Raw genomic sequence first — 12720 nt, 5'->3', positions numbered from 1 at the left:
TCCATGAATAATTACTCTTCCTGGAAGTCCTCAAGCATATTTTGGTTTGGTGAAAAAACTAAAACACTGAAATAATATGTGAAAAGATTTAGTCACGGCAATTTCACTGAAGCTTTTATTGCCTCTGTTGGTGATATGACAGGGATTGCAAAAGACACACTTGAGCTTACAGAGATATGCAGATGATAGTCACTGAAGATAACCTTCATCTCAAGTATTTTTATATGTGGGTACTTCTCATTTTATACATTTTACTATTTAAAAAGCATTACATTGAGAAATGTGTACCTGTTCTGACATTTGGCAAAAGTAAACTCTCCCTATAGTTCTGTCTGGGGGGAAAAAAAGATTCTGCATGGAGACCTGACGCAAACAAAGACCGAAACCTGTGAACTGAAGCAGTTAAGCTGGCTGTGTGTGTGTGTGTGTGTGTGTGTGTGTGTGCCGTTTCTCTCCAGACTCACTGATGCCCCTCCCCCAACAGTGTAAGCATTTCAGTACAAACCATTCCCTATAATCAGACATTTGTCCTCAGAATAAACACATTAAATCAGTCTTCTTTTTTGAGCCCTAGTAATAGTTTTGTTTAATTCTAAGATGCCATCATGGTGAACAACCTTAACTTTTTTTGCTACATAATTATATTAAAGCTTTATATATTTTTGTTTATAATTACACAGTAATTGTAGATGTTTAGTACCAAACTGATGACAAAGTGGAAAAATCTTGCATTGAAAAATAAGATCTGTAAAACTCAAAGCATTAGGCCACAAACGAATATTAAGATTTTTTATGAAGAAAAATTTATGAGGTGGGGAGAGAAGCTAATGGGCTTTCATTTGAAAATTAATCATACTTAAATCAATCAATCTGAAAACAATACCAGAACTCAAAATATTCCACGTAGGAAATAAACAATATGTCTGTAAAACTTTTAAAGATATACATATGTATGTATATCTTTAATTTTTTTCATAATTGAAGTTCTTCATATTTACAAAATAAAATCAAGAAATACTGAAAAAAGCAAATTCTTTTCTCTTTTAATAGCCAATTCTTGTAAGGTGAATAGAAATGTACTCCAAGCTTTCTTTTGGTATTTGAAATGTTTTCTAAATTAAAGTTATGATTGGAAAAATGATACATCTATAAGGTAAGCATTCTATGCAATTTCCAAATCATGTGACTAAAAAGCAGTTTTAATCATTTCCATATCTGCATAAAATGCCCTGCTCTCCCAAAGTACATTCCTTTGTGCCCTGAAGAGGACCTGGATACATGGAGCAAACTCTGTCCCTATCGAAGGCCAGACATCCAACATCTAAGTTCATCATTTTTAACATCCTCCTGGAAATATTTATGAAGACCCCTTTGCACATGTCAGTGTCTTAACAGAGAAACAAGCCTTTTCAGCAGGAGAGCGATTCATGGGTCCTGTCATGAAAAAAATAAAATACAATCAAGACAGCGTTCTGCTTTGATGTGGAAATAGCAAATGCAAGTGAGACAAAAACAGTCAAAAGTCCAAATAATTTATAGAACAGAGCCATTGGTTTTCCGCACCAGCACTCGCTTGTTTGAAAATCTCTGCTCTTGGAGGAAAGATTTGGCAACCACAGTGATTTAGCAGTAAAGCCATTTCAACACAATAACAAGTCGTCAAGGCTCGAGTATTGCCTGAAAGAGCAGTGCCTATATGATAAATATTGAACTTCACGGCTCATCACAACCACGTCTCAAATGTAAATCCTACTATCTTCTTATAAATTAAGTGAACTGCATTGTGTTCCATAGTGCGATGACAAAAATTTAAAAAACAAAAACTAAACCCTCATGCCTAAATTTAGAATATTGTATTGTATAGCAATGCAAAACATTCAAAACAAATGAAATAGTTTAACTTATTCAAAAGGCGTAGAAGCATTTCAGAAGCATAGTGAAATCCAGTTCTGTGGTGTGTGATGCATTGAGAGTGAGTGGACTCTAACACTATGTCCTGTTACAGCATCTGTAAATAAAAGCTCCCCGCAGGACTACTATGTCTAAACACGGGCAGGAAAACCACACACTGTGTTGGAGAACCTTTGTGAGAGAGTCTGAAACACAAGACATATTTCAGGTAGTCACCAAGTCATCCTAAATTTTCTCATGTGTTGGTATTTTGACATTTCTTTCATCAGCTATTTCACTCACATCAACAGTACATGTGGTTTGCCAGGAAAATTACATTCCCTCAACCAAACACCATTCCAGATCCAGTACACTCAGATAAATCACTCTCATTTGAAGTGCTACCAGCAGAGTCTTTGCAACTAGCCCAAAGCATATACTTAAGAAGTTTTTATAAATTGTTTGTGGTGTTCATTATTATGTTTAATTCTTATGCCAAACTGTTTTCTGATGAAGACAGCATTGTGCTTTATGCAGGAATGGAACCCTCAAAATTATCACCATCGAGCTTCTATGACTTATGGGAAGACAAACTAAGATGGTCCACAGGTAAGATGAAATCCACAATGTTGGAATTATAAATGTTTAGAGTGGCCCAGACTAGAAGACAAGCCCAAACCACCAGTAGAAGATGGAGTACGATATGGTCCAAGATGTATCCTTAGAGTTTGTCTCAACCCTCAGTTTGAACCGTGAGGATTGATCTTCAGTTCGGTCCAGCCAGCAGAAATTGACTGTGCATTTTTCCGTTGTATTTATTGTACAGACTATGTACATTCTAGAAGGTTCCTTTAGTGCTACACTGTTGTACTTTTTGTCCCAGCAATTTGAGGGCGTGCAAATTCCACAAAGTCATCAATAAGAACAGGCCATGCTCCTGAAGAAAAAGGAAAGAAAAATATGAGAGGAAAGGAACTAGAGAAAAGCAGGATAAAAGCTAATATTTCAACAGAATCCTGGTGTTTTTATAGCGCCCTCATAAGAATTAAAATATTACTCTTCTTTACTTCCACTGATCCATCTTTAAAAGACTCTATCTTTATGTCTTCTATTAATATATTCCTGTCTTCTCTCTAATCTATTACTCTAAAATGGGGTTATTGCTTGATCAATGGAAACACCTCTTTGGAGCAATACATCAGTTATATGGAGTGTGGTTTTCTGAAGGCTTTACTAAAGTCAGGCAGCCTATCTCATGATGAGGCACCAAGTCCTCCAGCCACCTTACGAGCACTTGTCACTCTTAGTAAGGTGACCACAATGAGAATGGGGAGAAGAGAGACTATGGCTGGCTAAGCCAAGTGGTCCTAGGGGACTTATACGGAGATAAAAGACACGAGAGATTTTCCAAAGTATATCCTACATTTAACAATCTCAAAAAAATCAACAGTTGGGTCTCACAAGGGACTAGATAACTGCGAAGAATTAACTGGGAATGCTGCTGGGGAGGGCATGCTGTCCACACAGATGGAGAAATGGTGAGAAGCATTTAACAGATAGTGGCTGAATGCAACTAAGACCAGGCAGTTGAAGTCATTTCAAATTCTACAAATCCAGCACACTTCATGAGTTTACAGACGAGACTAACAAACAAAAACAAAAACAAAAAAAAAACCCCTCACTGGATTCAAATGAGTATAAAATACATTAAGAGACCATAACTCTTACAGTAAATTGACCATGCAAGATATGGTTGAATATTTCTTATGTTCTTCTAGAGGAGAAATACTGGTAAGATTTTTTCCCCCTGTAATTGTTCAGTGCAATGGAGAGGGCCCAGGCTCCACAATGCTCTGCAACTGAGCTATGACTTCACCCACCCTCCTTCATGGCAGTTGGCAAAGAGGAAAAACCAAGACTAGGAACTTGGTTCTACTTCTGTGTTACAGCAGGTGTTCAGCAATTATGCCACCAGCGTGCGCGCGCGCACGCACACACACACACACACACACACACACACACACACACAGGAGGGAGAGGGAGAGGGAGGGAGAGAAGAGAATGAACAAAAGCTCAGAACAGGACTATCACTTCCATGGACACAGTGGACAGAAGTTCAGGTAAGGCAAATATTTTTGCTACCTTCTTCATCATAATTGGACATGTCATCTGCAATCATTGAGCTGAAGTCTAACAGAAGATTCCACGTATCTTTTGGTATTGATCGTTTATGATGCTCCTATTAAAACATCAAAAAACAAAAAGCCTTTAAACCTTGGAAACAGTTGGGAAAAGTTAGTCCAGCTAAACATGGGAAAATGTAACAGCTGCATAATGAAATTCTGGTAATCAAATTTTTCACTCTACGTTCATGACATGCTCTGAAATTAAAGATGCCTTGAAATAAATTAATATTTAACTACAGTACAATCTTAAGATTAAAACAGAAACTATAGAAAACATTAACTTACCAACAAAAATTTATTCCATAAGTCTAAGAATTTAAATCTTCCATTAAGCACTAAGTTCCAGTAAGCAATGGCCATTTCTAGATCTGTAATATTAAAAATAAATTATAAAATTTAATGCTTTGAATATATGTCCCTGCAAAAGAACAGTGAGTGAAACAAAGAAAGCCATTTGCATTCTGAGTATCATAGATTAAACTTTTCTTAAAGACCCAAGTCCACGCTTGACACCTGCTTCCTTCCAGTGAGCTCCCAGGACCTCTGGGGTAAGAATAACACAACTTACCTTCACAGGGTGTTGATGCTGAAAGCAGATGTCACTATGCACCTTTCCACTGTCAAATACTAATGTGTGGAAATCCCCAGGCTCAGTACAGACCCTTCCAACATTCTGGCTGTAGGAGCTATGTATGCAACATGGATCACTTAGCTGTACCCAGGCCTTTATCATCAGATACCAATATGGCCCCTATATAGCAGAAGACATTCTTGAGGGCAAACTTGCCCCAATTAAGAATCCTAGATGCACATCAATTGGTTGAAATGCAAAGGATTGCTCAATTCCCAATCTTAGAAATCTTACACCCTAACAGTTGATGTCTACCTTGTCCTAACTACAAGAGACCAGAAAAATATTGTGGGCTTTTTGTGTTTGTGTTGCTCTTTTGGCTCAGTGCATCAATCTTATAAAATACATGTGCACTACAGGGTTCATTCCCCAGCACCATGGAAAAATAAAATAATTTAAAAATTAAATAACAATAATAGCAATAATCTAAGTTTTTTTTTTTAATTTGCCAAAGACATTAAAAAGTTCTTTATTTAGACACGGGACAGAGAAGGCTGAAGAAGTAGTCCTGTCAACATCCACTGTTCCAAATTCTAGACCTGTTCTGTGACAGAAAAGACAAGTTGGATCTCTTCAAGGAACTCAGGTAGTTGAAGCTGCCTTGCTTTCAAGAGAAACTGACATGCCTCGGGTAAGTCACAGCGCAGGAACCTTAAAAATCCCTTCAAGCTGTGAAGTCAAAACCATTGAGCCAATCTGAGGGAACCTAAAAGGCTAGTAAAGACTAAAACGGACAAATGTTGCTCAGACTTTTTAAAATAATGAAAAGAAATTCAATGCTTATTCCCTGACAAAAAGCACAGATGATTTGTAGGAAATCAGCTGTAAACCACAAATGCTAGAAACCTGGGAGGATCTGTGGTGGTTTGAATGAAAATGGCTGCCATAGGCTCATATACTTGAATACTTGGTTCCCAGTTGGTGGGAAATTTGAGAAGGATTAGGAGGTGTGGTCCTGATAGAGGAGTGTCATTCAGGTAACTAGCCCATGCCATTCCCAGTTAGCTCTCTCAGTCCTGTGCTTGTGGATAGACTGTGAGCTCTCAGCTACTGCTCCAGTGATGTGCCTGCTGCCACCGCCATGCTCCTCACTATGATGGTCAAAGAACTGCCCTCTCAAACTGTAGGGCCAAATTAAATGCTTTCTTCTATAAGTTACCTTTGTCATGGTGTCTCAGCAGTAGAAAAATAACTAAGACAGGCTCCCTTAGTAATTAGACAAATACAAAATAAAACAACTTTAAATTTTTGACTTACTGCAGTCAGAATAGCTAAGACTAGGAAAACAACCGATAACAAATGTTGGCAATACTTGGGAAAAGGAGAACCCTCATTCACTGTTTATAGGATTGCACTGTGGAGAATTCTCAAAAAGCTACAAATTAGTCTACCAGATGACCTACTCCTTAGCCATGTCCAAAGGAATTATGGTGGTTTGAATAGGGACAGCCTCCATAGGCTCATGGATTTGGATGCTTTATCAGTAGAAAGTGGCACTACTTGACTAGGAGTAGGTGTGGCCTTGTTGGAGGAAGTGTGTCCCTGAGGGTGGGCTGTGAGGTTTCAAATGCTCAAGCCAGGCCCAGTGTCTCTCCCTTCCTGCTGCCTGCTGATCCAGATGTAGAACTCTCATCTCCCCTCCATGTCTGTCTGCATGCCGCCACACTTCCCACCATGATGGTTAATGGACTGAACCTATGAAACTGTAAGCAAGACTCCCCAATTAAATGTTTTCTTTTATAAGAGTTGCTGTGGTTCTGGTCTCTTCACAGCAATAGAATATTGACTGTCTGAATAAAGTCCATGAATGAAACTGTATGAGGAGAATTCTGAGAGCTTGTGAGGTAACTCCAAGGAAACAAGAAAAAAAGTCTTTTAACCTGTGTTTTTCCATAATATGGTTGTTCTTGGGATGTACTTTTGTGCCCCTTCCAGGTGTAGTAAATAGGAGTGGGTTACTTCAGATAACCCACCATCTACTATCATTCAGAATGGTGTTTCCAAGCACAGGTTGTCCTCACAACTGCATACAGCCTAAACTCATGTGATCTAATACAGCTTGAAATCAATTGAACTTTGCACATTTGACCTTGCTTAACCCTCAGAAGGCTCCAGAATAGAAACTATCTGATGCTCTGTTAGTGATTGCATGAGACTTTAGTCCACCTCATTTTTAAGCTCTGCTGTTCCACATTCATGCCGCCAACTAGAGTGGTAAAAACTGACTAAGACAGAAGTTGGTACCAGGAGTCATGTATTGCTATGACAGGCCTGATCATGCTTCTTGTTGGCAGGATGTAAACTTTGAGACTTTGGATTAAGAAAGCAGTTCAATGCTTTAAGTAGGGCTTACTGGACCATACTAATAGGAGTAGGGAAGGCAGTGGTGCTAAGAGCAATGTAGATTATGATGACCCAACTCAAGAAGTTTCAGAGGAGAAGAATCTAAGTAGCCTAGAGATGGTTTTTGTGATATCTTGGCAAAGGATGTGGCTGCTTTTTGCCTTTGTTCGAAAAATTTGCCTGAGGATAAATTGAAGAGTTTTGGATTAAATGGCATTGGCAGAGGAGATATCAAGGCAGCCTAATTTTGACTCTGTCCTATAGCTATTAGTGATTACTTTTATGCAGATCTATAAGGAAAAGAAGGAAGCTGAGCAAAAAAAAAAAAAAAAAGATACAAAATGTACAGTTTGAGGACAAAAAGGAGCACCAAGAAGTATAATAGAGCTAAGCCCAGGGCTCAAGGAGAGAGAAGGTTTAAACAAAAGCCTGATCCTAAAGGGAATAAAGGGAACAGTAACCTCAAGGGAAGACCCCACCCAGCTAACTCCCAACTTGTGAAAAGGAACTAAAGAAAAGCTGAAGCAGTGAAGGAAACCATTGAAAACAGAAAGCTGATGCAGATGTACTCCACAGATACTTGCTCAGCTACATTCATTGTTGTTCTAGTCACAATGGCTAGGAAATGGAAACAACCTAAATGTCCTTCGACTGATGAATGGGTAACAAAAATGTGGTCCACATACACTATGAAAAGTTGTAAAGAAAAATTAAACCATAAAATTTGTAAATAAATGGATGAAACTGAAATTTTTTATTGAGTGAAGTAACGCAGATCCAGAAAGGCAAACATCATATGTTCTCTCTCAAATCTGTAGTTCCTGGCTCCAAATCTTCAGATGTGAGTATATAATTTGGAGTAACTGTACAACCAGGAAAGGAAAAGGGGACCATGGATAAGAAAGGAGCATTAGAAAGGGTAAGAGCAAGATACAGGTTATGTGAAGGCTAAACATGGGAATAATTGGGATGGGGAAGGAAGGAAAATAGGGAAGGGAAGAGAGGGAGAAAAGAGAAATAACACTAAAGATATGTGAAACAGTCACAGGGAATTATATTGTTTTTATTTACTTAAAATTACATATAATGTATATAGGTCTATGTGTACATGCACAGATGCAGTTTAAGTGAAGTTATGCTACTTGGGGGTGCTAATGCTTATCTCCAAAAACCAAAGACTAAAATCTTAAAGACTTAAAACAAAAAAGCACTAGGCCAGGCTTGAGAAACCTCCTTTAGAGTTGTTGGCTGGGGGAATCCAAGACTCCCAAACAATTGCCTGCAGTTGCCTCCAAGAGGTTAAGGTGAGTTCCTACTGCTGAGGACAACATGCTTTGGTAAAAGCCTCAGAAGATGGAGCTGGGTCTGACCCGAAAGCCTTCTTCTCCCTGAGGCCCAGTTTTTCACAGTACCAGAAGACGGTATGCAGACTGCACAGGCAGGAAAGTGGTCGATCCTCTCAGCCAGCTGTGATGTCTCGGAACCACAATGACCAGCACTGCATGGCAGCCCTATGGGTGCAATAGTGCACTCACATCTTGACAGTCCACCAACAGTCCAATGGACTTCAGGCCCACCTAACATGAGGAAATCAGGCCTCATACTGTAAACTGAACTGATCATCTGTGGCTAGTGAGGTCATGGCTCTTAGGAGAACCTACTACTTCTACTCTATAGGCTTGCATGATTCCTAACTGCATTCTAAACACTTACCCTTATACCCACAGTTAAGTGTAGCTTACACACACACACACACACACACACACATACACACACACACACACACACACCAAACAATCAAAGAAGCTTCTTTTTGTATCAGACAGAGAGACCATTACAGTTACAACTTGTCAAAATGTAGACAACAACTGATGTGGTGTGCCCCAACTTACCATCTACAATACAACACATATACCCAAGTCTCAGGGAACACTGTGGAAGAGGAGGTGGAAAGATTACTAGAGCAAGAGAAACAGGACGTCTACTACAAGACTGTGTCTTTTAGAACATGCAGGGTTTTATTTCTGAGGTTGTATGATTTTGCTTAATATTATACATCCTAACTCCATCATTTTTCTGTACATTTTATGATTACAATTTTCTTTATTTTTATATTTTTACAAATTTCTTTAGAGTTGAATAGTCTCACCCACCCACCCCATCTCTCGAGCACCCTGAATTTTCATTACCCATTCATTTGAGGATGGACAACTAGGTTGATTCTTTGCTATAATGTAAGATTAGAAGCTAGGACCCACAAACAAGCAAGAATATGCATTAGTCTTTCTGGGTCTAGATTACTTCAAGCAGTATAATCTTTTCTAGTCCCATCCATTTACCTGCAAATCTCATTTTTCTTTACAGCCAAAAAGTGTTTTTATTTATTTTTTATTTTTTTATTTTATTTATTTTATTTTTGGTTTTTCGAGACAGGGTTTCTCTGTGTAGCTTTGCGCCTTTCCTGGGACTCACTTGGTAGTCCAGGCTGGCCTTGAACTCACAGAGATCCGCCTGCCTCTGCCTCCCGAGTGCTGGGATTAAAGGCGTGTGCCACCACCGCCCGGCCAAAAAGTGTTTTTATAGTTTTATTATTTGAAAACAACAAAAAAAGACCTTGAAAATAAAAATCTCACACTAAAATTAACCAGACCCACTCTACACCCCCCAGTGAATTTCTGTCCATTTAGAATCACTTATTGTGAAGCTGTGGAGCTTCACATTGCATTGTACACTTTGACTGCTGAATATATTTTTATGCACTTAACTACCACCAAAAATAAAAAGTCCATGACAGACTCAGAACTAGAAAATGATTAGCTTCATATTCTCCTCATAACTCGTGTCTCTTGCCTGCATTCACTCCTTCCTTGTATCCTATATTTAGCCCTTTTTTTCCTCTTTTCTATACTGAACCCATATGTGCATGCCGCGTGTGTTTAATTGGTTGGGTTCCATGTATGAGGGAGAATATGTGCCTCAATTCTCTGTGCTCTGTGAATTCTGGCTGTTCCCAAAGGACTCTAATTTCTGGTGTCATTTTCCAGTGAGTAGTCAGATATCCCTCCCACTGGAAAATGTTTATTCCCTTAAATCACTAAAACCACCTGCCCATTACACTGTCGCCTTGGTGCAGACATGTGGTCTATGGACACGTGCTGCCATCTAGCTATTGCTATCATCCAGCACACTCCTAAATGAAATCCTCTGGACTCACTGATGTCGCTGACACCTGGTTTACAATCTTCCCTGATGCCACATTCTGCCATGAACCTGAAGGTCTTCAGTGTCCATATGAAACACATAACCACTGTAACCTAATAAGATGGCACTTGCCTCCACTCTAATCCCAAAACAAGATCCTCTAAAAGAGAGTCACCAAAGATTATGCGAATTGATGACAACAGATTCCATGAAGCTGTGAGACCAACAGTGTTTTTGAAGTAATAATAAAGTTGGTGAGAAAGAAATCATAAAAACAATCCTATTCACTATATCATAAAATTAAATCACTAAAGTTAACCATAGAAGAGAAAGGCCTCTAAAATAAAAATTTATGGACAATGATGAAATTGAAACAAAAAGATGGAAAGACCGACCTTCTGTGCCCATGCATTAGAAGAACTGATTTTTCTAAAAACGTCCCCAAACATCTAAACAATGTACAGGCTCAATGACATTCTTCAAAGAACTAGGAATCCCAACCTCAAAATTCATGTAGAAACATCCTGAAAAAGGAAGGCACAGAGGATCTAATTCAGTGGCACACCAGTGTCTAGAATGCACACGAACCAGGTTCAACCCTTGTCCCACAAAACAAACAACAAAGAGAAAAAAACCAATGAAAACAAAATCAGAATAGCCAACGCAATCTTGAACAGAAACATTAAAATCTGGGCCAGGTACAGCATTTGCCATACAAGCCTGACAATCTGAATCCAAGGCCCCAAAGCCACATAAAGGTGGACACAGAAAGCCAACTCTTCAAAGCTGTCCTCTGATTGCATGCACACCATGGCATGCACGCGCCTGCACTCCCACATGCACACACACAATAATAAGTGAACAAATCGAAGACATCAATGTAGACATTGATCTTCTAGATAAGACCTCAAAAACACAAAGAAAAATAGAACTTTTTTTTCAACCCAAGAAGCTTCAGCATCATTACAGAACTAGAGTGGAGAGACAATCTATAAAAATGCTTGTTAGCTGTTCACCTGGCCAACGACTAATTACCAAACTAAACGGAGAACTCAAAACAACAGCAACAAAACATTCCTAGAAATAAAGATAGACAAATGGTCTGAATAGGTATTTCTCAAAAGAAGGAACACAAATGGCCAACAAAAAAATATGAAAAAAAGCTTAATAAATGCAAATCAAAACCACAATTAGGAAAGACAGAAATCAACAAATACTTGAGGCTGAAAAGATGGCTCAGTGGTTAAGAGCACCTCTTGCTCTTCCAGGGACTCAGGTTTGGTTCTTCATCTCCAGCTGGGAAGCTCACAACCTGCTGTAACTCCAGTTCCGGGGGATCCAGTGCCCTGTCTGGCCTCTGCTGGCACCCCTCCCACACTGTAAACACTCAAGCACACATACTCATTGAAAAAAAGAAAAGACATTGACAAATATTGACAAAGATGTGGACAAAGGGGAACTGTGGGACTGTAAATGACACAACAAAGCTCCTCAAAAGATTAAAAGTAGGAACCAGGCATTAGAGAGTGGTACCCCTCTCTAATACCAAAAGGTATTAAAGACATTAAAACATATATTCAAGACATTAAAACCCTGTTTTAAAAAAGAAAACAAACAAAATAAAAGATCTATCATATGACCCATCTATCTTGATATCCAAAGCAAATTAAACAAACTTACCAAAGAGACAACTGCACTTTCATGTTTACTGTACTGCAGAATCAACCTAGGTGCAAAGATAACTAGAAAAGAAAATGTGGTATATTCCACAAGAATGAATTCCTATAGGGCTGAATTAGAACAAACGCCAATGATTTTAAAGGAATATTTATAAGAACATCTAATGAAATTAGAAAATACAAATAAGTTACCTAAATTCAAAGAGAATACAGACAAATGTATTCTATGCTCCAAAATTAACTGCCAACTAAGATTATTATATTCTGCAAAATTATCTAGCATGATTAATGGAAAAGGAAAAACTTTATCTGGTAAACAAACTGACACAACTTATGAAAACTAAGCCAGTATTATAGAAGATACCTGAAGAAGTTCTATGCACTGAAGAGAAAAGCGTGTATATAAGGATATAGGAAAGAAACACCATGCTAGAACAGTAGATAAGCAAATAAGGAACATGAAAAGGGGGAGGGCGGATCGATAAAATGATGAGAATTAATTAATACACACCCTTCAATAGTAATCTAACACAATAGGCTTCAAAGCATAATTAGAACAGATCAATTCATGCTGAATAGGGGAGTCCTTCAAAACAATGTAACCATTTCAAACACATGTGCCTTTTATTTGTTAAATTAGCATACCATGCACTAGATATCATGGCATTTTCAAACAAAGTATATTTGGGTAGCTTTTCTTTTCCTCTTCTCTCCCCCATCTTCCTGGCACAGCTAGTTCCCTCATGACCTCTGCTACCCCAGTCTCTTTACCTCTTCCATGTCTCACACG

General features: G+C 38.6%; 1 protein-coding gene across 5 annotated transcripts in view; it reads right to left on the bottom strand.

Annotated features, from left to right (window-relative positions):
• Positions 1 to 2687: 2687 nt before the first annotated feature.
• The window catches only part of Dcun1d1 (defective in cullin neddylation 1 domain containing 1), a 37196-nt gene continuing 27163 nt past the window's right edge, over positions 2688 to 12720 (bottom strand). For all 5 annotated transcript variants that reach the window (XM_016000178.3, XM_076573861.1, XM_076573862.1 and 2 more), the window contains exons 5-7: positions 4362 to 4444; positions 4033 to 4129; positions 2688 to 2827 (exon numbers count right to left, since the gene is read on the bottom strand). In XM_016000178.3, coding sequence (XP_015855664.1) covers positions 2748 to 2827; positions 4033 to 4129; positions 4362 to 4444 — 260 coding nt within the window. In that variant the 3' untranslated portion in view covers positions 2688 to 2747. The remainder of the gene's footprint in view (positions 2828 to 4032; positions 4130 to 4361; positions 4445 to 12720) is intronic.

This window comes from Peromyscus maniculatus, chromosome 6 (assembly GCF_049852395.1).
Source record: "Peromyscus maniculatus bairdii isolate BWxNUB_F1_BW_parent chromosome 6, HU_Pman_BW_mat_3.1, whole genome shotgun sequence".
Classification (NCBI taxonomy): domain Eukaryota; kingdom Metazoa; phylum Chordata; class Mammalia; order Rodentia; family Cricetidae; genus Peromyscus; species Peromyscus maniculatus.
Note: the sequence above shows the minus strand (reverse complement) of the source record. Positions and strands in the feature narration are given on the sequence as shown.